The sequence below is a fragment of the Epinephelus moara genome, chromosome 20, assembly GCF_006386435.1.
Source record: "Epinephelus moara isolate mb chromosome 20, YSFRI_EMoa_1.0, whole genome shotgun sequence".
NCBI classification, from domain to species: domain Eukaryota; kingdom Metazoa; phylum Chordata; class Actinopteri; order Perciformes; family Serranidae; genus Epinephelus; species Epinephelus moara.
Genome location: NC_065525.1, coordinates 26,648,972 through 26,672,408, shown reverse-complemented (window position 1 = coordinate 26,672,408; position 23,437 = coordinate 26,648,972). Strand labels below are relative to the sequence as shown.

General features: G+C 40.7%; 1 protein-coding gene across 4 annotated transcripts in view; it reads right to left on the bottom strand.

Annotated features, from left to right (window-relative positions):
• Window positions 1–20,362, bottom strand: part of ccdc33 (coiled-coil domain containing 33) — a 47,170-nt gene extending 26,808 nt beyond the window's left edge. The window contains exons 1-5 of one of the 4 annotated variants that reach the window (XM_050074162.1): window positions 20,273–20,362; window positions 10,098–10,188; window positions 6,324–6,421; window positions 5,405–5,534; window positions 3,743–4,059 (exon numbers count right to left, since the gene is read on the bottom strand). In XM_050074162.1, the coding sequence (XP_049930119.1) occupies window positions 3,743–4,059; window positions 5,405–5,492 (405 nt within the window). In that variant the 5' untranslated portion in view covers window positions 5,493–5,534; window positions 6,324–6,421; window positions 10,098–10,188; window positions 20,273–20,362. Of the gene's footprint in view, window positions 1–3,742; window positions 4,060–5,404; window positions 5,535–6,323; window positions 6,422–10,097; window positions 10,491–13,643; window positions 13,690–20,272 lie in introns of those variants that run through there. The other 3 variants (XM_050074163.1, XM_050074164.1, XM_050074166.1) reach the window with 3 other exon arrangements.
• Window positions 20,363–23,437: the final 3,075 nt, after the last annotated feature.

Sequence of the window (23,437 nt, the reverse complement as noted above, 5' to 3'; positions counted from 1 at the left end):
ACACACTGTATACAGAGATCGTTTTTATTGCTATCTTTTATTGGTCCAGCGCCTAACTTAAACGTTTTTTGGATGTGTGTGACTACTATGCTTTTTTTGTGTGGTCTCTAACCTAAAAACATAAGAGTATCAATGCAAGAAAACAGTAGGGATGAAATCCACTGTAACTCAGTGCCCATCTTTTTAAGACGATACAAATCTTTATCAGAGAAGCAATAAGTACGTGACATACTGTTATCTATTAAAGTGACTGAAATTGTGGCAATTTGCAACAAAGCAATTATTCCATGAATTGCTGTGTTTAATGACTCCAGTATTCACTTATATATATGACTATTTCTGACAGAACAAAACATCATTAACGAGGTAATAAGATATGACAGTGTTTTGACACCTTGTGACTGGACTCAGATCTGAATCAATGGAACATGTTGACAGCCAAGCGTTGGAGTGTCTGTACAGAAATTCAACAATCCACACCTCTACATTACATATAATTAAGGAAACATTGCAACGAGAAACACAAAGAATAGCTGTTGTCATGACAATACACTACACAATCTGTACCGCCTAGATAATGAAATAAAGCTGTAAAAAATTAAGTAAAGCATGAGCAAGTATAAGCCCCTTACTCATCCATCCCCACCTTCATCCCTTTCTGCCCCATTTCCTACTTCAGCTTCCTGCAAAGCTCCTGGTGGAGGAGCCATGAATGAGTTATCTGAATACATTGCAGATACCTCTGTAAAGAGATTTGGCTGTGCTGGAAGGATTCAGGGCACATTAAACCTGTGTAAACATTGCTGATTTAGCAACAGTTTAGTTTCACATTTTCTCCTTGCATGTTTAGTTTTACTCCCCGTGTTACCAGTGGTGATGGAGTAATACTCCGACATCGGAACGGCAGCATCAGTAAACACAGGAGCACACTCTGGTTCCGGAAAGTGAAAGCTGTGGTTCAACACAAGCTGCGTCTCGAGGGGAAACAACCCGGGAGACCTGAAGCAAACACAGAAGAGGAGCCCAGCAACACACAACAAAGGCTCAATGTGGCTTCAGGAAATTATCTGCATTCATCAAAAATTTAAACAGAACTCTGAATCCATCTTTAGTCTGCTGTAAATCTATATTAAGCACAGCGTGTCCTCAGGTTAATAACGCGTCTCTGGGCAGGAATGAGAGGACATGATGATCAACAGTTGGCACAACGAGGCTGATCGCAGCAGGCAGTGCTGTTGTGGCATAGCTGGTGTGAGAGCGTGCCCAGCACCTGGCTGGTGCCCTGGGGGGAGCTGGCAGATGGTATTGACGCTGGGGTGTGCAGCCTCATATATTGAGCACGACTAAGCCTGACTCCCTGGGAGAGGTGGCAAAGAAGGAGGGCACCTGCAGGTGAGGACTCAGAAAGCAGTGCCAAACAGAGGACTCCAATGGACTGGGCTGGAGAGAGGCTACAAGGGTCACAATAAGCCCCAGGCAGACAGATGTTGCAGCTCATTAGGGCTCATAAAGCAGGTCTGCATACTTTACTGAACAACTGAATTATTTATGTCTGCACTGTCTGCATCTTTCTGTAACCTGTCTCTAACCCAGTACTTTCTCGCTCCATGCTACTATGTATAGGCGCGGCTCATACTGAACATACACCGCAGAGTGCTTTGGTGCATCTATATGTTCTGCCAGGCTGAGCACTGTTTAGAAACACACAGATTGCCAAGAGTGTCATTTACACACCGCCCGATGAGTGCTTCTCCATGGGGACCTTTGTGCTTAAAATGTCATTGGCTGAGGCTCCTCTGAGCACACACAAAGGTCACCAGTGACACCGGCTCCGAAGCTCCGTATTGATTCCCAATCTACCGCCATAATTCCCAACAATTACAGACGGAACTGAAATTCTAATCATGGAAATACATTCAGTGCGAGGATGGATGTGGAATTGTAATGTCGTGCAAATACATGTATAATTCAATCTGAGGTCAGAGTTTCCCTCGTGTGTTGGAGGACACACGTGTGTTTTCCCACTGGTGCATCAACACGTGTCGTGATTTAATGATAATATTAATACTTTCAGTATTAATATTAAACATCTACTGTCAACACAAGACAAATATTGAATGTGAAAAAATGGTGATGTACAAATATCACCTCGCACAATGAGACATGACAGGCTGACAGATAAAATGTTCCATCTGACCATCTGTATAACTGCGACTGAAGTGAAGTCACTGGAGGGAAACAATCAGCATCTAGCTAAAAAATAATAATAAAAGCTTAATTTTTCTATTGTTTCTGTTATAAATATATTTTTTATATAAAAAATAATAAATAAATAATAAAAAGGTTGAGCACAGTCGTAGCTCCTGGACAATAATTTGCACATTCCTGCACAACTGTACACTTAAATGAATAAATAAATAAATATATAAATATATATTTTCTAGCGCAAAGATATTTGGCAACAAAACATTTCTGATTCTGATTAATCTGATCTTATTAATTGTGGTACACATTTGAAGTACTTTGATAGCACAATGTCATCAAAGGCGTGTCAGACTGGCACATGTTTGTTATTTAGAACTGAAGACATTTTTAAGATGCAAAAAATAAACAAACAAACACGGAGCTATGTGGCTGTATGGAGAGGATGAGTGTGTATGAAGTGGCCTGTTGCCTGCCTGAGCACAGATGGTGGCAGAGCAGGATGTACCGACCTGTACTTTTGCCCACATGCGCGTGCACATATACACACTCACACACACACACATACACACACAAACATACAGAATAATCACATATGCATGGATGCATATGTAAATGCTGCCCTCATACATGCACACCCACACACTGATCAGCCAAGTTAAGAGCTCATTGTATGGCACAGGAAGTGACTGCAGATAGACAGATTGGTCATTTAAGAAGGTGTCACACGTGTATTACAAAGATCAGGAGTCAAAACCCCGACGTACTCGTAATTCTGTAATCACAACAGTTTCTTTCCTTTTTTTTAACGGTAACGCGAGCAATCCAGACATGTCGATCAAAGGCTGACTGCGGTTCACAGAGACATCCAAGGCCAAGCAGGATAATTAGTGCACCAGAGCGATCAATACTCCTCACGTGGGGGTTGAATGCAGAGGGAAAAAGCAATCTAAGGAACATTTCGAAGAGAACTGCAAGGGAAGGCAAAATCCAAACATGCTGCATTCATTACAAAGTGAGAGATTTGCATCAGTGGGAGGAATTTCCACTCACTGTATGTAATGAGTACATACTGGCTGCAGGATGTCCTGCTTTTTTGCTCTGTAGTAAAACCCTTAATATTCATTATTTATATTCTAAACAGAGAGGTACACAACATATTGATTACTAGCAAAAGCTATTGAGAGATCCTCAGTGAGCATACAGACAAGTGGTAAAGACTGGAGACAAATGGCAAGGCGTAAAGACAGGAAGACGGATAGATAGGTGGATGAATGAAGGCGAGGGTTCAGCTGATCGATCAGCAGAGGAAGAGTAGAGCTCCCTCGGGAGGGCTGGGGCCTTTTTAGAGCCATGTGAGAAGAGAAGGATGACATGTTTCCCTTTTGAGGTGCTGAGTATGTGAGGGAGGGTTTTGCCATCATGGCCAGGATGGAAAGATGCATGAGAGGAGAGTGTGTGGCCACGGCGCTCTGTGGCGTAACAGACGGTGATAGCGAGTGACAAACAGAGCTCTCTGAGAGAGGAGAGGAAGACATACTGGTTCTCCAGACTCCAGCTCCCCGCCATGATGCTGGGATGTAAGCCATGCCCTGCCCATCCTCGCTGTCATCGCCATCAAGAGAAACACAGAGCTTTTTGATTCAATCTGGAGGCTTTTTGATGCATCATCCCGTCGTCTTTCTGGAAGTACTTCAGGGGGAAACCCAATTAAAAACGGGCCAAAAAGGAGCACAACAAGCATACCTGAAGTCAGCCCTGTGCAGCGAGCTGTGGAGGTTGGAAGCAGGAGGGTGGAAAATATATTGTGGTCACAGCCAATCCTGCTGCTTGTGGGGTGGAGAGCTTCATGGCATCCTTTAAAACCAAATGACAGAAAAAACAGCTTAATTACACAATGATTTCAGTATTTTTAGTAACAATAATTCATTATTACGAATTTTATTATCCGAAAATACATACAAAATACAACAAAAATGTTCAGCTGTCACTATACGTATAAATACATACGGTATGCCATTTACATTAAACTGAGTGATGGAAACATGCCTTCAGTGGAAACAGAGAATTGCTCGCCGATTTCTAGAATAATAAGAACGTGTAATGGCTACCCCCACTCACAAAAGGCATAAATGAAAACATGATGCGGGTGTCGACCGCCGTCCCTGCTGCAGATTAAGGTTCTGACACTCAGCTAGGAAATCCATTTGAGCGGACAAAATAAATAAAACATCGAGTTGCACCATTTGCACCTTGGCAACAGCTTCACTATTATTAGAAGACCAGTAGGTGCAGGAGAGACAGAGACGGGAAAGCTCCAACTGTGTCCAGACAAGCCAGACTTCACACACATATAACCCAGCCTGAAAATGATACTGTGACACCAGCGGCTCTACAAATGGCTCTACACTCACACTTCATTCACTATTATTATCATTCTCTGAGATCTGAAAAGTGAGATAAAGCTGTCTTATCAATATAAAATAAAAATAAACATCTAGGACATAATACTAAAAGGAAATCACTTACAATAATTCTCCTTTTCTGTTTAAGATGACTCTGGGAAGGACAGTATGACCCTTAAAAATAGTTGAACATTAAGAAAATTTGCTTTCTTGCCGAGAGTTAGACAGTAAGATAAGTTCTACGGTCATATCTGTGCATGAAGCTACAGCTAACAGCCGGTGAGCTAATCTTATCATATGGACTGTCAACAGCCAGCCTGGCTCTGTCCAAAGGAAACAAAATCCACCTACTAGCACTCGCTACTTAATATACAATCTTGTTGTTGTATTCCAGCCCAGTCAACAGGTGTAAAAAATGGCATTGTACATTTTTGCAAACCACTGATACTTTACATTATACTTATCATATCAACATTTAAGTGACGTAGTTTTGATTGCATGGATATGATGTCACTCTGTCATCATGTGGTGGAGAGAATGGTCGATGCCGTGACAACTAGGCAAGATGGCTGCCAAGCTGCAAGCGAAGAAACAACATAACTGGTTGTTTTTTAGAAAGACATCAATGGCAGTATCAGCAGCATTTCTAGCTGTGATTGTGCCACTAAATACGGGCATTTCAAGCAAAAACATGACCTTTTCCTGACCATAAACAAGTGCTTTTTGTGCCTAAACATATCCAATTTATTATTTAAACACAGGGTTGTTGAAATGTACAGAAAAGGCCACTAGCTCACCTGGTAAAGCGGGCACCCCATGTGCAGGGGCTGTGTCCTTGCCACAGCGGCCGCGGATCTGGTCGTAGGCTCCGTCCCTTTGCTGCATGTTATTCCCCCTCTCTCTTCCCCCTTTCACCTTGGATCTGTCCTATTAAATAAAGGCAAAAAGCCCCAAAAAATATCTTTAAAAAAAATGATATAAAGGTTTAACATATCTGCTACATAATAATGTATGAAGTTACGTATCTTTGGTGTGCAGAAATGTACAATGCAAACATTTATTCTGGTGATTGGGTTGTTTATTCTGTGCAACAAAACTACCTGAAAAATTAAATAAAATTGTTTTTTACGATGTGTTATGTGCCAGACTATTTCTTGGCTTCCTGGAGTTTTGTTGTCATTGTAAGGTTGCCAGGAAACCTCCAGTGAGTCACTGCTCCCAGCAAAGAAAAATTTCGACACATACTGTTATCAGCCTAGATGTTAAGCTAAGCAAAATGGCTGCTAGCTGTAGCTTCATAATTAGCGTACAGACATGTGAACGTATCAATCCTCTTACCTAATTTCCAAAAATATTGAACGACTACTTCATAAAAATGATGAACAATGACACTGAACCATGAGGTGGACCTTGGTGATAAAATGTCACCTCAACAGAGGTGTAATCATTGATGGTGGTTCCTTTACCACATAACCACGCCCACATTTGCTTCACACATTCAAGCTTTTCAGCCTGCAGTGCACAGGACAGTTGTCCATTGTCTGTCTTAATTGATGTCAGAGCCCTGAGGTGCATTAGTGCGTTACAGGATGAGCCCGTGCTGGTGTGCATTTGGCCTGTCCATAAGAAGCAACCAGCCTCGCCCACCAGCTGCATATTGATTGTACTGCTCATAGAGGCAGAATAAAAGCTGGGGGGATATTTTTTCTGACTGACCTATTTGACTGATAGTGAGGGACAATGTTGATCTGGGTTGGTATAAGGCGCACTGCAGAGGGATCTTCATTGGGCTTTTCCACAGCCTGCAGGAGCTCCTAAAAGCAAAACTGATTTATTGAGCAGGAGAGAAAAGGAAGGTAGAGCTCATGCACACCACAAATCTATCACACTGTCCACTCTGCAAACATGGCACATCTCTACTGCTAAGTTTAAGTTATGCACTATCACATGCAGCCATTTAAACTCCTGCTATTCAACACCACCTGGGAGGCAGGAGATCAATGGAAAGATTCAGTTAATATCAAATTCTCACTCTGCTTGATTAAGTTAGCATCTTTTTCATCTCGCTGGCACAGAGCTGTGAAAAAAGGAAAACTGAGATCGGGTATCTTATCAGATATTCCAAAGATCTAATTAAAGCAAAATGATTTGTCCACATTATAATTGCTTGAATCCAGAGACCGTAAACTCTTCCTCATGTCTCACTGGATATTCATCAATTTAATCCATTTATCAGCCAACAGAGGGAAATGTGGGGATGATAATAAATATATAAACCAGCTCATGTTAGTTGGGGAAAAGCAGACTCACCTCAAACCATAGGTGTAGATTTCAGGAGGGGATTAATGCAGAAAAAGCACCAACTGGTGCATGAAAATTTGCTAGAATGCAGGAAATTAAACGCCATTACATTTTTTCTAGCAAAGGACTCCCACACCCCCTGTTTCATATGTGTCCCACCCAGTGCTCAAACGTACACCCTAGAGGTACACCAAAATGTTTCTCTTAAAAAAGTCATACCAGATTCTTGGAATGTATTGATCAGCTTGTTTATGTGTCAAAGTGTGCACTTTGTTAAGATCAATCTATTGCTGGAAAAAGCTTTTGAAGGTTATTGGAAAGTTCTGCAGATAGAACACTGAGAAATACGACACACAATCCACCTACAGTACCATGAAGAGGCTATTTCATTCTTTTAGCAAAATCCTAAATGATTGAGTTGTTTTTTTCCCACCTGGACCTTTTTGCTCTGCCATTTCTCCTCTAATCATCACGCTGTAACCTGTGACAGGCCGTTATGCTACCAGAACTACCGCACATTCACATGTAGTTTTTTGTCATCACATAGGTTTACATCACCAAGCGTTTATGACAAAATCACCTGACGACACACAGCAAGAGAGGAGAGGGAGAGATGCTGTACTGCTGCCAGAAGAGCCGCTGAATGAGTTTCCTCTGAGTAGTAATCCGCTAAAAGGGTCTGAGAAGTCCGGGGCTGTTCATAAAACATTCAGGACGCCACGGTTTATTCCATACTACTGAAGTTGCTCCTCTATTTGGAACCACTGCGGACTAGGTAATACTTTTGCTTTCAGCCATGCTTGTTATTGCCATGGGTAACAGTATGACATCAGTATGTCAAGCTGAAATATCACAAGAATCACAATATGAATTTTTAATAGGATTTTAAAGATTAAACCGGTATTATTGTGAACGAGATGATATGGCACACCCCTACAACAAATACCATGAAATAATGAGAACCAACATCGTATTGGTCGCAGGAGTCGCAGGTGATGACGGTGACACAGGTGACGCAGGGGACATGTCCCCTCAATATTTAGGACATATACTTATGTCCCTGCCAATAAGAACATGAGTTAAAGACATTTACACTATAAATGGATGCAGAAAAAGCACAAGGTGGTGCATAAACAATTACCAGAATGCAGGAAATTACATCTTTGATGCTCAAAATTGACTGGCGGAGGACCCTCATTTGATATGTGCCCCCCCCTTAACCCCATGCCCTGCCTTAAACATACTGAAGGTTGTAAATTTGAGTGGTAAAAGACAGGAAACAGGCAGAATGTGGCACCTGGGCAAAGCAATGTTACTGCCACAGTGGGGCAGTAGTCCATTAAGCTATAATCCAGTCCTGTAGTATAAAATCACCTCAGCAGCAGAATTCACTGCATAATTCACCTGGCAAGACACAGTGTTGATAGTCAGTAGGTCTAACATCTGTCACTGGGGAATTTAAAAAAAAAAAAAAAAACTAGAACCACAGGACTTGACAAACAGTGATTACAGCTCAGAGCTCTCAAGAGGGTCCTCCATTAACAACGCTGCACAAATCAATGTTTATGGCCATCATAAAATACTGCAAACTAGGAAGCCCCCAAAGCCTGATTCATCCATAAAATCTGTTTTTTACACACCGAATTCAAACAGCTTCAAGCTGATTTAACCTTAAACCAGTCCACCAGTGCTTTATCTCCCTGCTGTAACTGACTCTGCAGTTTAGTCCCAGTGACCACAAATGAAGAACAATGAGGTGCTGGTAGTAATGCCCAGTTATACTGACCTTGATTCTTGAACATAAATAAGTATCACAAAGATATCTGAAGCAACATATGGAGGGGAGTGGGCCAAAGCTGTGTGGAGATGCAAGCATGTTTATTATACATGGAATTACCTACGTATAATAAATGTAAAGGTTTTGTGCTACAACAAAATGCCACATATGGACACTTTGGTTAATTAGAAAATGTATTGTGAATGTAAAATACACAGAAGTAGTAAAATGAGTCCTGCCTACATGATACAGTCATAGAGATTGATCTCAGAGGGATTCAACTCATAATACATATTGAGATTGAGGTCCTTTACCATGCCTGAATATTCACCTTGACTTACTTTCCTTTTAAAAGTAGCACAGTAAGAATAATATTCATATAATTTGACATCCCGTTGAGCCATATGTGACATCCTGAGTCGAGAAGAAACCCGACTGGTGCATAAAATATATAGTAAATATGGCAAGAAAAAGTGAGAAATGTAAGTTCTTTAGTTTAAAATAGGGAGTTTAGTTTTACTACTTCTGATGAAAATTACATAATTTTCATTAAAAATAAATGCCATATCTCAAAATCCTTTATTTTAACAGGTAATCTCAGTGAGATCTTAATTTCAATATGTCTAAAAGACAGATATCTAACATATCAGACAATCTGTACAACATAACAGCTTTATTTCTTTTGGCCATACATATTTTTCCAAGGTTGTCCTTGACATTAAATGTCCCAATTAAACACTACTAGATAATGCCTAGACATTATAAAATCCTTACTGAGATAAAATAAATGTTTAATACAAATACAGCGGGTGGATATTTGAAGAAAAGGCAACAGAGAATGTAATGGGATACGCATAGTTACACAGGAAAGGGTAAAGAAAGCATGGATTATTCATGTCTATTCCCACAGTGCAAACAGCTCCTTTTTGATGGATTGTGCCCGGGGCGCTCCTCCCTGCTCAATACCAACAGTCCCAGGCAGCCCTGCCTCATGCTGCTCCGTGCAGCCGCGATGATGAGCTCCCCCAGAATCACAGACAGGGCCAGCGGCTCTCATCTCCCCTCTATACTACGCAGACATAACGATGGTGTGTGGTCTGAGGTGAACCTAAATTTAAACTGGAGTATCGGGAGGAGGGTAGTAGAGCAGAGAGGTAGCAGGAGACAAGTGCTGATGGCGTTTGACTGAGCTTTTTTTAGTTTAACTGGAGGAGAGAATGTAACATGGATGGCCCATAAGGGTCTGTCATACCAATCATATGACAGGAGAAGGCGCAGAGAGGCGGTGAGAGGTACACTGTCACCTTCAGTACGGTGCAGTAACATGTACTGAACAGATGTCTCTGAGCCAGTTTGTTATCCACAAAGAGACTTTGTATTGTGTGTGTCTTTGTGTGGAGGGGTGAGCTCACCTGGACTGGCTCCAAATGGTAGCGGTGGAAAGGCTGCAGGGGTGTTAACGCAAGAAGGTGGTGTTGCTCCAACTGTCAGCCAGTACTATCACTGCAGGGAGACAGACAGATATATAATATTTTATTTATGGTTATTCTGGTTTGTAGCATATTTTGTGTTACCTGTCTTTGGTTGTTTATCTGTAAGATTTTTATACTATTTTGCTACTTACATTGGCAGGACACTGTTGAAGAGTCTATTTAAACATAAAATTTTAGAAAACTTCTAATATAAAAAATAACTGTCTGGTTAAAGATTGTACCCTGTGCTGAGAGGAACTCTGTAGGTTTTTGAAGAGACTTTGTAATTTTATTATCATGTGTTTATGTTTGTTCTTACTTTGTGGTATTGTTTAAAATAAAAAACATTTAATTAAAAAAATGAAATCAAATCAAGTTTTTAGTGCTATACAAGTCAAGAAAATAAAGGAAAAAAATGTTTAAAAAATACAAAAATTAATTAAAGAAATACAGAAATTCAGAGATTAAAACTGCATAATGAAACATACAGTATCTAATGAATACATGTAGAGATAACTGGGTTTAAAGGAAGCTCCTCTGACTCCTGCCTTCAGTGATGTTCTCAGTCTGCAGCGCTGCAAAAGCTTTCCCTCTACATGAGCTCTGAACTGAGGGTGAACCTGAGCTTTTTTTCCCACTGCTATTTAAAAGAGGCCTATCTGTAGACAGCAGGAGCCGTTGCCAAATTTTTCTTGGCAGAGAATTTAAGACGTTCGATATAAAGACATCCAACACGATGCAGGTCAAATCTCAATAACAAAAATATTGCCTGAAGCCATCAACGCCCCAGACAGCCAGTGCTAGTGCAGACTGTCTGGCCCGCTGATGAGAAACTGAGTAATCCTGAGATTTCACACTTTCAACACATTCCATGTCATCTCCTAGCATTCAGCAGGTGAAGATGGATAGCAAATGAAGTCCCCTAATGGTCAAGTAACCATTCAAAACACCTTAGCAACAGTTAGAATCCTTCACGCTGCGGACCTGATCGTCAACCCGTGACTTTGCTGTCCTCCAATGAGCTAGCTTCGCCGCAGAGGGGAGGAGGCAGCCGTAGGCAAATAAAGCAGGGACTCGAACAAAGGGAGGAGGCTTCAGAAATATTGCTGGACCATCAGTATTCCCTCCACATCCACTGCTATCACTCCACACACTCATTGAGAGCCCTATTTAGCCTCCTGTGTAATTATTCTGTCACTTAACAGCCATGCTCCATGAATGAGCGGACCCGTGCTCGACAATTATCATCAACACTTTCTTTCCCTGGACCGGTGGGCACATCAAGGCAAAGCAGTTTTTACACAGATATGTACATTTTGCTGCCAATATTCCCGACAAACCACAGAGGGAAATATGTTGCATCAACATTCAGAGAGAGGCCAGTCAAGTGCGACAGTTTCAGAAGCGCAAGCCCAATTTTTCACCTCCAAATTAATGTTCCCCCTCAGTGGCAGAGAGACTTCAGAGACACATCAATACGTTTTTCTTCTCTTGATGCCGGGAGTTCAGTCAGCACTTGAAAGGTGAGCTGTGTTGGTGAAAGCAGTGATGTGGCTTTAAGAGGCAACTCACATTTCCTGTATACTCTGAGAATTACTGGAAGACAAATTTGCATCATCGCACGTTAACAGAGCTTTGTGTGTCACTGTGACTCAGTTAGTGTGCCTGAAAATGAAATCTGACCACAAAAACACAACAAAGCACTAAAAGGCATTAAAATTTATACCTGAGCATAAGCTAACATTATGTGTATTAGCTAGTCACAGCTCTACAAACAGCTTCATAATTTTACAATTTAGTGCCTGTGCACTGGTCCTGATCTCAGTCTACTTTGATATCTCATATAACAGTTATGGAGTCTGTCATGTTTATTATATTTTGACATGTTTGTCCCACCCTGGTAATTCCTTTCAGAGTGCATCATCAACAACATGAAGGGACCCTAAAGGGCTTTCATTTTCATTTTTACCACCTCACGTTCCACTGCCTCAAGCGAGAGAGTTCAAGTGTCTCTGGGTCTTGTTCATGGGTGAGGGTAGAATGGAGCGTGAGATGATTCGGTGGTTTGGTGTGGCTTCTGCATTGATGTGGGCACTGCACCGGAGAGCTAAGCCAGAAGGCAAAGCTTTCGATTTACTGGTTCATCTACATCCCAACCCTCACCTACATTTAATCAGCTCTGGGTAGTGACCGAAAGAATGAGATTGTGGGTACATGCGGCTGAAATGAGTTTCCTCTGTAGGGTGGCTGGGCTCAGCCTTAGTGATAGGATGAGGAGCTTGAACATCTGGAGAGAGCTCAGAGCAGAGCCGCTGCTCCTTCGCGTCGAAAGGGGTCAGTTGAGGTGGTTCGGGCATCTGATCAGGATGCTTCCTTGACGCCTCCAGTTAGAGGTGTTCCGGGGAAGTCCCACTAGTTGGAGGCCCAGGGGTAGACCCAGAACATGCTGGAGGGACTACATACCTCATCTGGCCTGCAGACTTGGGGTAGAGGAGCTGGAAAGCATTGCTGGGGAGAGGGATGTCTGGGGTGCTTTGCTTGGCCTGCTGTCCCCACGACCCAGCCCTGGATAAGCGGATGAAAATGGATGGATGGATGGACCACCTCATGCTATGTCAATCACGTTTACACACAGACTCAAAAACCTTCCTGCATCATTACAGTTTTTGGAACACATTTGATTCTCTCATTTGTGTCTAACCAAGAAGCAATCTGCCGGACACAAACATCCGCAACAAGAGAGAGGAACACAGCAGAGGTGGACACGGACGAGTGGGAAAAAGAAATGGAAATAGTCTAGTCTAGTCTATGGAAGCAATGTCCTTGAAATCCTCTATGACAAAATAAAGACAACATAAGCCTATCCAGAAATGCATATACATTAATAATGCTTAAAGCAGAGTATCATTTCATAACTCAGATAGCCTTGGTGCCAAATGCAGGACGTGGCCAGGCGATGTTACTCCCGTGGAAAGAAGCAAGGGAGCAAATGTGTCTGTCCATTTTGCCTTGTATTATGAATTTTCACAATGAATAGATCAGTAAAATGTATCTAACTCAATGTGTATGGTTTCTGTGTTTTTATCAGAGGATGGATTGAAAAACAAACAAGGCCTTAACAATGCTACGCTCCAGAGCTCTCCATTTAGAACAGCTTTATGCATCTTTGACCATAAATACTGAACGAACACTCCTCCCTGTTTCTTCTCCACCACATTCAATTACAGGATTAAAAGACCAGCATCAGATAGAGCAGGATTGCCTGAAACCATTTATAGCTTTTGGCATGTCACATACTAATTCAAATTCAGAAGGGATTTGCAAAAAAATCATGCTAATGAAACGAGCAACAGCGAGTTCGTAAACCTTGACCCAGACAGATCATGTTCTGTGTTCTGAGCTCTTTGTATTCTAATGTACAATCTGACGCTGAGCCCACACAACATTACCCAATAACTCCATCCTATGTGGTGGTGTTGTACTCACTGGCTGCTCACCCTCCCTGTGGGTCTGCAGATACTGGAGCTCAATGGAGAGTCTCTCCTCTCGGGAGGGGTTGTGTGTGGGCTGGTAGGTGCAACCAGTCACCTCCTGACTCCTCCGCCCACAGGACTCATCCACTCCACTCCGCCTGTGAATGCAGAGATGCAAACATATGCAATACGCTGAGGAGATAACACTCAGAGGATTTTCTTTGTTCTGATAAAGTCGGCCAGTTTTTCTCAGCGATTCTATCCTCAAACTGTATGTTACACATCTGAGATTCATGTTGTCATTGGGTTTTCTGAGATGTTTTTCTTCATATACAGCAGCTTGGTCAGTGGCCCTACACTTGAAACTGTGACGCTCTAGATACCTTTATAGCATCAGTTTTGGATGTGCAGTCTCCACTTGTTCAATGCATACAGTTTCTTTTCAAAATAATCTTCTGTCTTCAAAGGAAATGTAGGTTTCAGCACCAAATCTACTTGATTAGGTTTATGATGTGTCTAAAATACGTGTCATTTTGGACTATATCTTCACTGGAGTGACTGTAATGAATAAAACAAGTATCTCAAATTCTGATTCTGAAAGATCATGGTTTGGGTTAAAACAACACAGACTTCTGGTTTCACATGGGACCTGAGTGAAAGTCCTGTGTTTGTTTGACCCATTCATCCACCCCAACCTCCTTCTCCTACAAACTTTCTCAGCCTTTGTACTACATCAGTTGCTCTGAGCGTCCAATATTGCCGCTGACTGGTTTACACTGGAGTAAGTTGAAAGTCCAGTGCATCTCATACAGATGCTAAAGGGTGCCTTGTGTGCCTGTATCAGACACTGAAGGGTGTGACAAAGTGTTTGACGACTTGGGAAGGAGGGCAGGTCCAGGGCTGTTGTGCAATACAGTCAAGGTCAGTTTACATTACAACAAAACTCTGGTTGTTACCATCAAATAAACCTCATTTTGAGCTTCATAAACAGATTAAGAGCTTTGGAAACTGCTAATGTTTAAAATAACACTATAAAAATGGATTTCCCTGCTTAAAGTAGATGTAGACAAAATAATCCACTTAGAAGCTACCTAACAATCTATTAAGCAAATCTGATCTATTAAACAACTCCTCAGTACTGCATGTATGACTTCCTTATTTTTTTCATACTGTGTGCTCACATGCAGCTGACCAGCTTTTTCCACCCGAGGCAGAGAGCCAAGAGGTCCTTTCCACAGAAGTAACACTGTTGTCTTTCGCAAGATGTTATAAAACACACTTCAACAGTAGTCCAGCTCAAAATGCCTGGCTAATCACATGAACAGCCCTCCATCCTCCCAAACCTTTGAACGGGCTAATCAAATATGCTCCCTCTCCCTTCAGAGGCCTAATCCCTCTTAGCGAGGACGTAAGAAACGTGCCACCTGCTTCCAGTCGCACAGCTCGAGGCCTGACTGCCCTTGTGACACCACGCTGCCTTTAATCTCTTGAGCAAATGCATAGCTTCATCTAGATGCCACTGCTGGATCTGGACTCACCACAGCACACATACATATTTCCACCATTGCTTGCCAGACTCACAATCCTCTGAAGTGGGGTCGCAGGCTGGGATTGATGGACTTTGACCCAGGATATCCAATAGAAATTAATAAACAAAAACTGTTAGGGGAAGTCACACCTTACAAATACTGGCCAGCCTGTCCTCTGAGACAAACAATACCGATGAAAGATACAGTTGTTTTAAGTCTGTCTTAAAACAATACTCAGGTGCTAATGTATACATTCAAACAGTCTTAGCTTGCTATAATCATTTCCTCTGTTTATTCCAAGCCACCAGGAACAGCACTGGACTTTGACATAGTGGTAAAATGTGGAATGTGGCCCAAAAAGACCTTTTTGCCATAGACTTACCTGTAAATCAGTGGATACATTTTTTTTAATCCATGACCCTTGCGAAATAACTCAACACTATTGGGATTTGATCCATTCACTCTGATAAAATTTCAAAAGTCTTGAAGAGCTACAGGATTAAATCATTTTATCTCCATTCAAGTTAGCAGGGGGCTACACTAGAAGTTAGCCACTTTCTCTATGGGCCTCATGATATGGAAGATCCAGGTATTTTTATATTCCTGAAGAGGAACTTTTTTGGCTCTATGTGCCACAGAACAACTTTCATAGGAATGAATGGGGCCCTGCCTCAAATGTTGTATTCAGTTCTCCATGGTTCATTCTGGCCATTAAGAGATCTCTTCCCAATGTACTTCCAATGTAAGTGATGGCGGACAAAATCCAAAGTCCTCATTCAGTGCTAAAGTACATTCAATTGATATCAAGATGACATGAGGCATAAGTAGGCTAATTTAGACAAATCAGATATCTTACAGGCGGCATGGCTGTGCAGTGGGACAGCATGGTGATGCAGTGGTTAGCATTGTTGCCTCACAGCAAGAGGGTTCCCAGTTCGAATCCAAAGTAAGGTTCGAACCCCAGGGTGGGTGTGTCCTCCTCGTGTAAGTATGGGTTTTCTTCAAGTACTCCAGCTTCCTCCCACAGTCCAAAGACATGCAGGTTAGGACAACTGGTGACTCTGAATTGGCCGTCGGTGTGAATATGGATAAGCGGTTCTTCCAATATCTTCCAAATTTACCTTCTTGTTAGTACAAAAGGCACTCTTTGTGTTACTATGCTTCTACAGCATGGTAACATTGTCTATGGAAATGACTGATTACAGCAAGGAAACACTGTTTTAATTTAAATATGGCCAGGTTTTGTATTGTTTTAAGAGACACTTATAAATGAGACCCTCTCCTTTAATCATAAAATATATTGGATTGAGCCAAGTTGCTTTGAATCACTGATTAGCAGTGAGGAAGGTCATTCCTAATTCATAAAATGGAATATCTCCAGAGTGATGTGTTGAGACTGACAACTGACTGCCAGAGTGTGAAGATGAAACTTTTTCCAAATGCAACATCTGTTCAAAATTCACAAACTGGCAAGATTAACCATTACAGGCAACTGGGATTACTGCATCAGCTGGCTACTGTGGTAATCACACGGCCTCTGTCAAACAACATTTCCATTTACAACATTTTCACGTAAATCGTCTGAAGCAAAGTTAATCTTTTATGAGAATGCAGGTGAAGATGTGCCGTGTTTCTCAGAATTTCCATTAAGCTTGTGTCACTTCTCTCAGCTGAGACGATGACGTACATGTGAAATATATGAGAATAAATTTTGTATGAAGCATCAAGCTACACTGAATTGCACTTGACGTGTTAAATTCTCTACTGTATCTAAACACTGCATACATTAAAAACACGACTCAGCAGTAAACGAGTTAAATCTTGTATTTTGTGTTGAGAAGAGCCCAGTGCTGTCATCTTCCACAAACTGCCTACACAATATTTGCAGGATCATATCAGACCAGGCTGAGATCTGAGTGTACTGGAAAAGTAGAGCAGTAGTGTTCAGACGGATCTTCGTATCAAAGCTGCCTTTAATTTGCCATCGCAGTAACCCATTCAGGATAACATGGGTTGTTTAAACAAGGATGGAGATGTCAGGCTGCATTAGCATCCAGACAGACTCTGCACCCAGAGGATTCAGCAGTGCCGGGAAAATCAGTCATTAAATTTGCAGGCGCTCTGCAGAGCTCCACTGTCTGCTTATGGGATGAGGGACAGCATTTTATGGCCAGGATGCATTTACCACAGCGCAGGTTCATATTTCTGATTCAACCCACAGATACAGGGTCGCCTATAACATTTGACAAAAGGCCCAGGATGGTTTAGGTGAAGTTTAGTAGCACAAAGACAAGCTATATTTTTTTATTACTGAATATTGAAAGCGGTAGTGTGTCGTCTTTGAACAGCGGGGTCTTCAAAGTGCCCATTCAATATTTACAGAATACTAATAAGACACCAGCTACAGACAAGAACTGTGCTAAAAATACACATTAGCCTGCAGTCCATGCTTAGAATAAGGGGTATTCACATTATTATACTGTGGGCTTTAAGAACTGTGTACATGTGCATGAAATGTGCATTTCAAAATAAAAGCTAAGTGCCCATTTTACTCATTGGAGATCAATGAACTGCTGGGTGAAATTTAGCAGTCACTTTATTAGGTACACCTGTAAAATCTTATGCACTCTTTTGCAATAAAGTCTATTTTCATGATGCCTATAATGTTCAGGTCTTTTTTTGGACACCATTGCAGAGGTGTTAGTTCAATGATATGCTTTAACGTTGAGCTCCTAGTGGTGATGTTGTGCTGGACTGCATTATATTCTTTTATGAAAAAAAAAATGTTATTACTCACCTTCAAAGCACGACTTGGACTAGCTCCTCAGTATAATGGATCTCTTAACACCTTAAGAGCCCGAACGTGTCCTGAGATTATCTAGTCAGCTACTTCTTGCTGTTCCCAAGACAAGACTTCCTGATGAGATACGATCATCTACATCTGTATCCACTTTTAAAACACATTTTTGTAGGATGGCATTTCTGTTAGGTCGAATATGTTAAGTGTCTGTTTATGAATATATGTATTTTGTACATATGTGTGCTCAAGCTTGTGCACAGAGCATGTGTGTATATGGGTATATTTATGTGCATGCCTATTTGTGTGCACATGATTGTACACATTTATGCATATTTATTTGTTTTTTTTATCACTTTGTTTTACCACTTTACTGTTTGCAGATATTGTATTGTCTTGTGAATCACTTTGTACCATCTGTTTTGAAAAGTGCTCTATAAATTAATGTATTATTCTTATTATTTATTATTCTGCACCCCTCGTGTATTTAAATAGGAAGGACAAAGAATGTAATTACCTCTAAATATATAATGTAGTCCAATACAACACCATTTTTAGGCATCAATAATAAACACATAGTAAATAAACACATTTCCGACGACGTCACCAACAATAAAACATCATAAACTTAACAATGGTTACATTTCTGGCAGAGCTGTTGTGTTGAAATAAGTTGTAGGTGATGTACCTAATAAAGTGGTCAGGGAGTAAATATGACAATAACTAATGTTTATAGGATTTTAAAAACATTTATTTATTATTTTCTCACTGAATAATGTGCAATTTAGACCCTCATAGAAAAAGCTGCTCAGTGTTTACACTATTTAAAAAAAGATGACTGCACAACAAACTGCAATTTATGAATCTATTCAGGTCTGTTGTTGTGGCAGCCATTATTTCAGGCATACAGTATTCGCAATTGTTGCTCTGCCATTATCTTTTTGATTGCCGGTGTGATATTTGCCACTCTGCCGGCGTCGGCAGCTAAACATTGACTTTGTTTACAGCTTTTTGTTCATCTATTGTAAACAAAGGATTTTCGTTGTTTCTCATTTCGAGTGCCCTTCCCCCGTCTACCTTTTGTCTCTGAAAGCCCTGGCTTGTTGTTAGAAGGCTTCAATTGGAGCCTGCCCCCCTCTCCTGCCTCAAAGCCGCGTGCAGATGAAAAATTTATGACTGTATGCCTTGAAAACCTCCATTTGAAGTGCTGCTGTTCCTCTGATGCTGCCCCCACTGATGGCGACTGCGTCTGCCGCCTTCATTCGACGCACCCTTTCCTCACAGTGGGAGTGCAAATCAGGGAGAGAGGGTGGGACGGTGCCCATGCATTTACACTCCTTCACTGGTATTCACTAATCAAGAAGAGTTTTTTTTTGTTTTGGCTGTGTGGAAATAACAAGACATTGATTAGCTGCTTTTAAAAACTACTGACTGCAAACTCACCTCCACAGGGCTCTCTCACAATACAGCAGCATATCTGTATGTTTTTGTCTTACTTCTGAATATCATACGAGAAAAATATTTATTGTTTCTTCTTTTTAATCTCAGGCAACACCTGTGATGTTGCACTTGATACCTTTAATTGCAAAGGTTTCGATAACTTGCAGGTTGCCCTTTTATTTCAGCTGGAGACAAATTATCGAGGATTTCCCTCTGCAATTTACTGAAATACATTTTACACGCAATTATGCATTATCTCAAAGGCCAATCGATGCAGAGTGGCTCCCTTTAATATGAACATATAATTTTCACACACACAGCCTGACTATCAACACTGACATTTTTAGTTCAAGTTCTGTTTGTATCTTTTCCAAAGTTGAATTTTAACACATTTTTCCAAAGAAAGGTCATAAATAAATACAAACAGAGTTTAACAGTAACAGAGGGGGTCAGTCTCAACATAATGAGAGTATGTGGTGATAGAGACATGTGCTTGTTTTTCTTGAGAGGCTACTATGTTTGAATAGTTGTTGTTTTATTGTGCATTTTTGTAATATATGTTGTATTTATTGCATTTTAGATGTGTTTTGATTGGCTGCTACCTCGACCAGGTCTCTCTTGTAAAAGAGATTTTCAATCTCAATGGGACTTCCTGGTTAAATAAAGGTTAAATAAATAAATAAAATAAATATTTACACATTTTCAAAACTTCAGAAACTTCAGCTGAAGCCTTGCAAACTGGTGAAACACCAAAGTTCACTCAGGGATACAGGAAGAGGAACAACATCATGGGACAACTCCCGAATGTTGGCAATCATTGGGATTGTGTAATTTTCAAATATGTGTATTGTGTAACGCTTCAGATATGATACTCACACTATTTCAAGTAGCTGTGAACCACGTCTTTCATTCAGCAGGGAAGGATTTAATCGCGATGCAGAGTGACGACAACCCCTGTTCCAGGAATGCACATGTGGGTGTTGTTTCCCAGCGACTCTCCATCCCCACAATCCTCAGGAACCTGGAAAAGATGTTTTCACACGTCCGTTTGGATAGTTGTAAAATGTGCAAACAATAAAAACAATATGCTGAGGAGTGAATGAGTCACACCACATATGCTGATTACAGCGTTATCATTCACAACCATGTTCATACGAGCAAAACAAGAGATTTTAAAATTCATAAATCTTAGCAAGATGAGAAGATAAAACGATGTGGTGCTTTGAAATTTGAGCCTCTTAATAACATGTATAGTACACAGAAAATATCAAAAATTTACATTTGACTTATGGTTGTAGAAGAATTCCTGTGTTCAAAGACCTTGGCAAAGCCTGCTCTCATGCATCAAGTCACACTGGTTCCTAAGCAACAGGTAATTTCCCAACAAACACTGCTGTACGTGCAGCAGCAGCTTTTCATAGCGGGGTTTCGAGCCAATTTAAAGTCACATCTGACGGCAACCTTGAGCCTCTCAATACTGTTCAGAAACCTCTGTTCAGAGCCGGGGGGTGATGTCACACTTGTCACTGGAATAATTAGCTGAGGACAATGAAGCACAATGAAGCAGCATTCATCTTCAGCAGCAAGGTCTCCTCCAGCGCTACGTGAATCAACATTCCCCTGCACGGCTCCCAGTTTCCAGGCGCGGGCTCAGGTTGCCCAGTTTAAACAATTATGATGAAAACCAACCCATCACAAGGTGGCTTCCACGAAGATCCCCATCAGCTTTTAGAGTTATCAAAATATTCAGGCAATGCCTCATGATCAAGATTGAATGATTCAGCAGGACTGTGCGATAACATCATACTGCGTGTGAAGACGCTAAGTTAAATGGATGTGAAAGAGAGTGATGTCACTATGAGATGAAGTAAAATAATAAATAAGTAAAGCTTTGACAGTCAACTGGAGACACACTGAAGAAACTAAGTCTACATGATCATTATTTTTCCAATACTCTTGCACTACTTACCAACAGGAACTAGCCATAAAGTTAAAGTTGTGATAATGTAAAAAGATAAGCCAGGTGATATTCTATCGTTTTCTTATCATAAACAAAACCTATAAAAAGACAAAAACCAACAACTGATTGATCCAACTACTTTCTGTGCAACGATGGCTAATGTAGTTCATTATTCCATGCCATGGACCTCACTTCAACAATGCTGGGTTCACATGGATTCTGACCGACAGTGGATGACGACACTCCCTTGTTAACTATTTGCCTCCAAGAACACTGCGATCATCTGCTGCTGTTTTTTTGGAGGTTCCCAGCAACAGCTGGAAGAAGATCAGGGACGCAACCTTTGTCAGTTATACCCCAAAGCTATGGAACACACTACCTATAGATATCAGGGAAGCTAGCTCGCTAAGTATTTTCAAAACAAAGCTAAAAAGGCATCTGTTCACTTTAGCCTTTAACTAGCTGTGACTTACTGATATAGGTCTGACACTCTTTTTACGCTTTAACTTTCTATTCACGCTTTAGGCTGCTGCAAATCTTTTGGAATCTTACTTGATTTTATAATTTATAGTTTTACAATTCCTTCTGGACAGTACGGGGAAAACAAACAGTTCGCTGAAATGACAGGACGGCAAAACAAAACATGCATGACAATAGTGCATCTGTATTGTTAACAAAGAATGGAATAAAACATATTAAATACAACTATTTTATTTTAATTATTTTATGCATTTTTTTTTAATAATGTCCCGCGATTGTTTAGATCGCACAAGTTCCCGTCTTGGTTGAAGAAGCAACGTAACATCAGGTTGTAAATTCTGTCGCGGAGGACAGCAAAGGTACAATATTTTAACTTTGGACTGCTGTGCCATCTACCGCTCTCTGTCGGCCTAACTTAATTTTATCATTCTGCTTCAGTCCACTAAAACATCTACCATCTTCCTGATTTCACGTTAACGCAGCACAAGCCACACTACTGCTGTTCCCTCTTTAATATGAACTTGGGCACTTTTGAGTTCATCGCGCACACACACTGTCCTTCTGCTGTAAAGCAGGAGTCTTCAATATATGCACTATTTACTCCTGTATGAGTAACATCTAAAAAATACAGGGTTCCGTTGTTTTGAGAGATAAACAAGCCTTTTATCAGAAACCAAACAATATATCTGTGACTCATGTTCACTTGTCTTCAGCAGGGACAAACTGGCTACGGGCTCACAAACAAAGGAAGATGAAAAATTTGAGAGATTAAGATTAAAGAGACTAACACATTGCTGGTTTTCAATCTCACAGTATTTGTTGACGATAAGGAAAATATAGAATATCGTCAGTCTTTACTCTTACTTGCTTTCTATACGTGTCATGGTAGGCACAGTGTGTCATATTTCTCAGTATTCTATCTGCAGAACTCACTGGTAATCTTAAAAAACTATTTCCTGCAATGGATTGATCTCTACAAAGAACACACAAACAAGCCGATCAATACATTCCAAGAATCAGGCAGAGATGACCCAATTTAGACTTTTCTTTTTTTTTTTACATACCTCATAGTTACATAAGCACATTAATGAGGGCTCCATTCAACACCAGAGCAGTGCCACAGTCACACCTAAATGGAATGCAGCCATCATTAATGTTATCATGATTGGGTCTACTGATTAAACTGTTTGAATAAAAAGTGAAATCTTGAAGATAAAGTGACATAAACGTACATAAAAATATACACCAGGGTTGGCACGATATCAGATTTTCATTACACGATTGCTGTAGCTGAAAGAATTTCTGATGACGATTGATATATCTATAGAAAATTTAAAATAATTATAGCCTAATAATAATGCTGTTGGCCACTTTACTCTTTAACTTTGTTTACTGTACTTTTTGTCTCTTTTTTTGGTAAATGAATTACACTTAAAATTCTAGCGTAGATCGGGGGATAGGGAAACAAAGTGAAAAAGTTTAAGAGGCGCTGGATTCTTTACAGGATATTTTCATGTGTGTATCATTAACATTATATCAATATTTCATTTTTTAGATATCACTGTTATCGTCAATACTGGTATACCATAACACCCCTAATA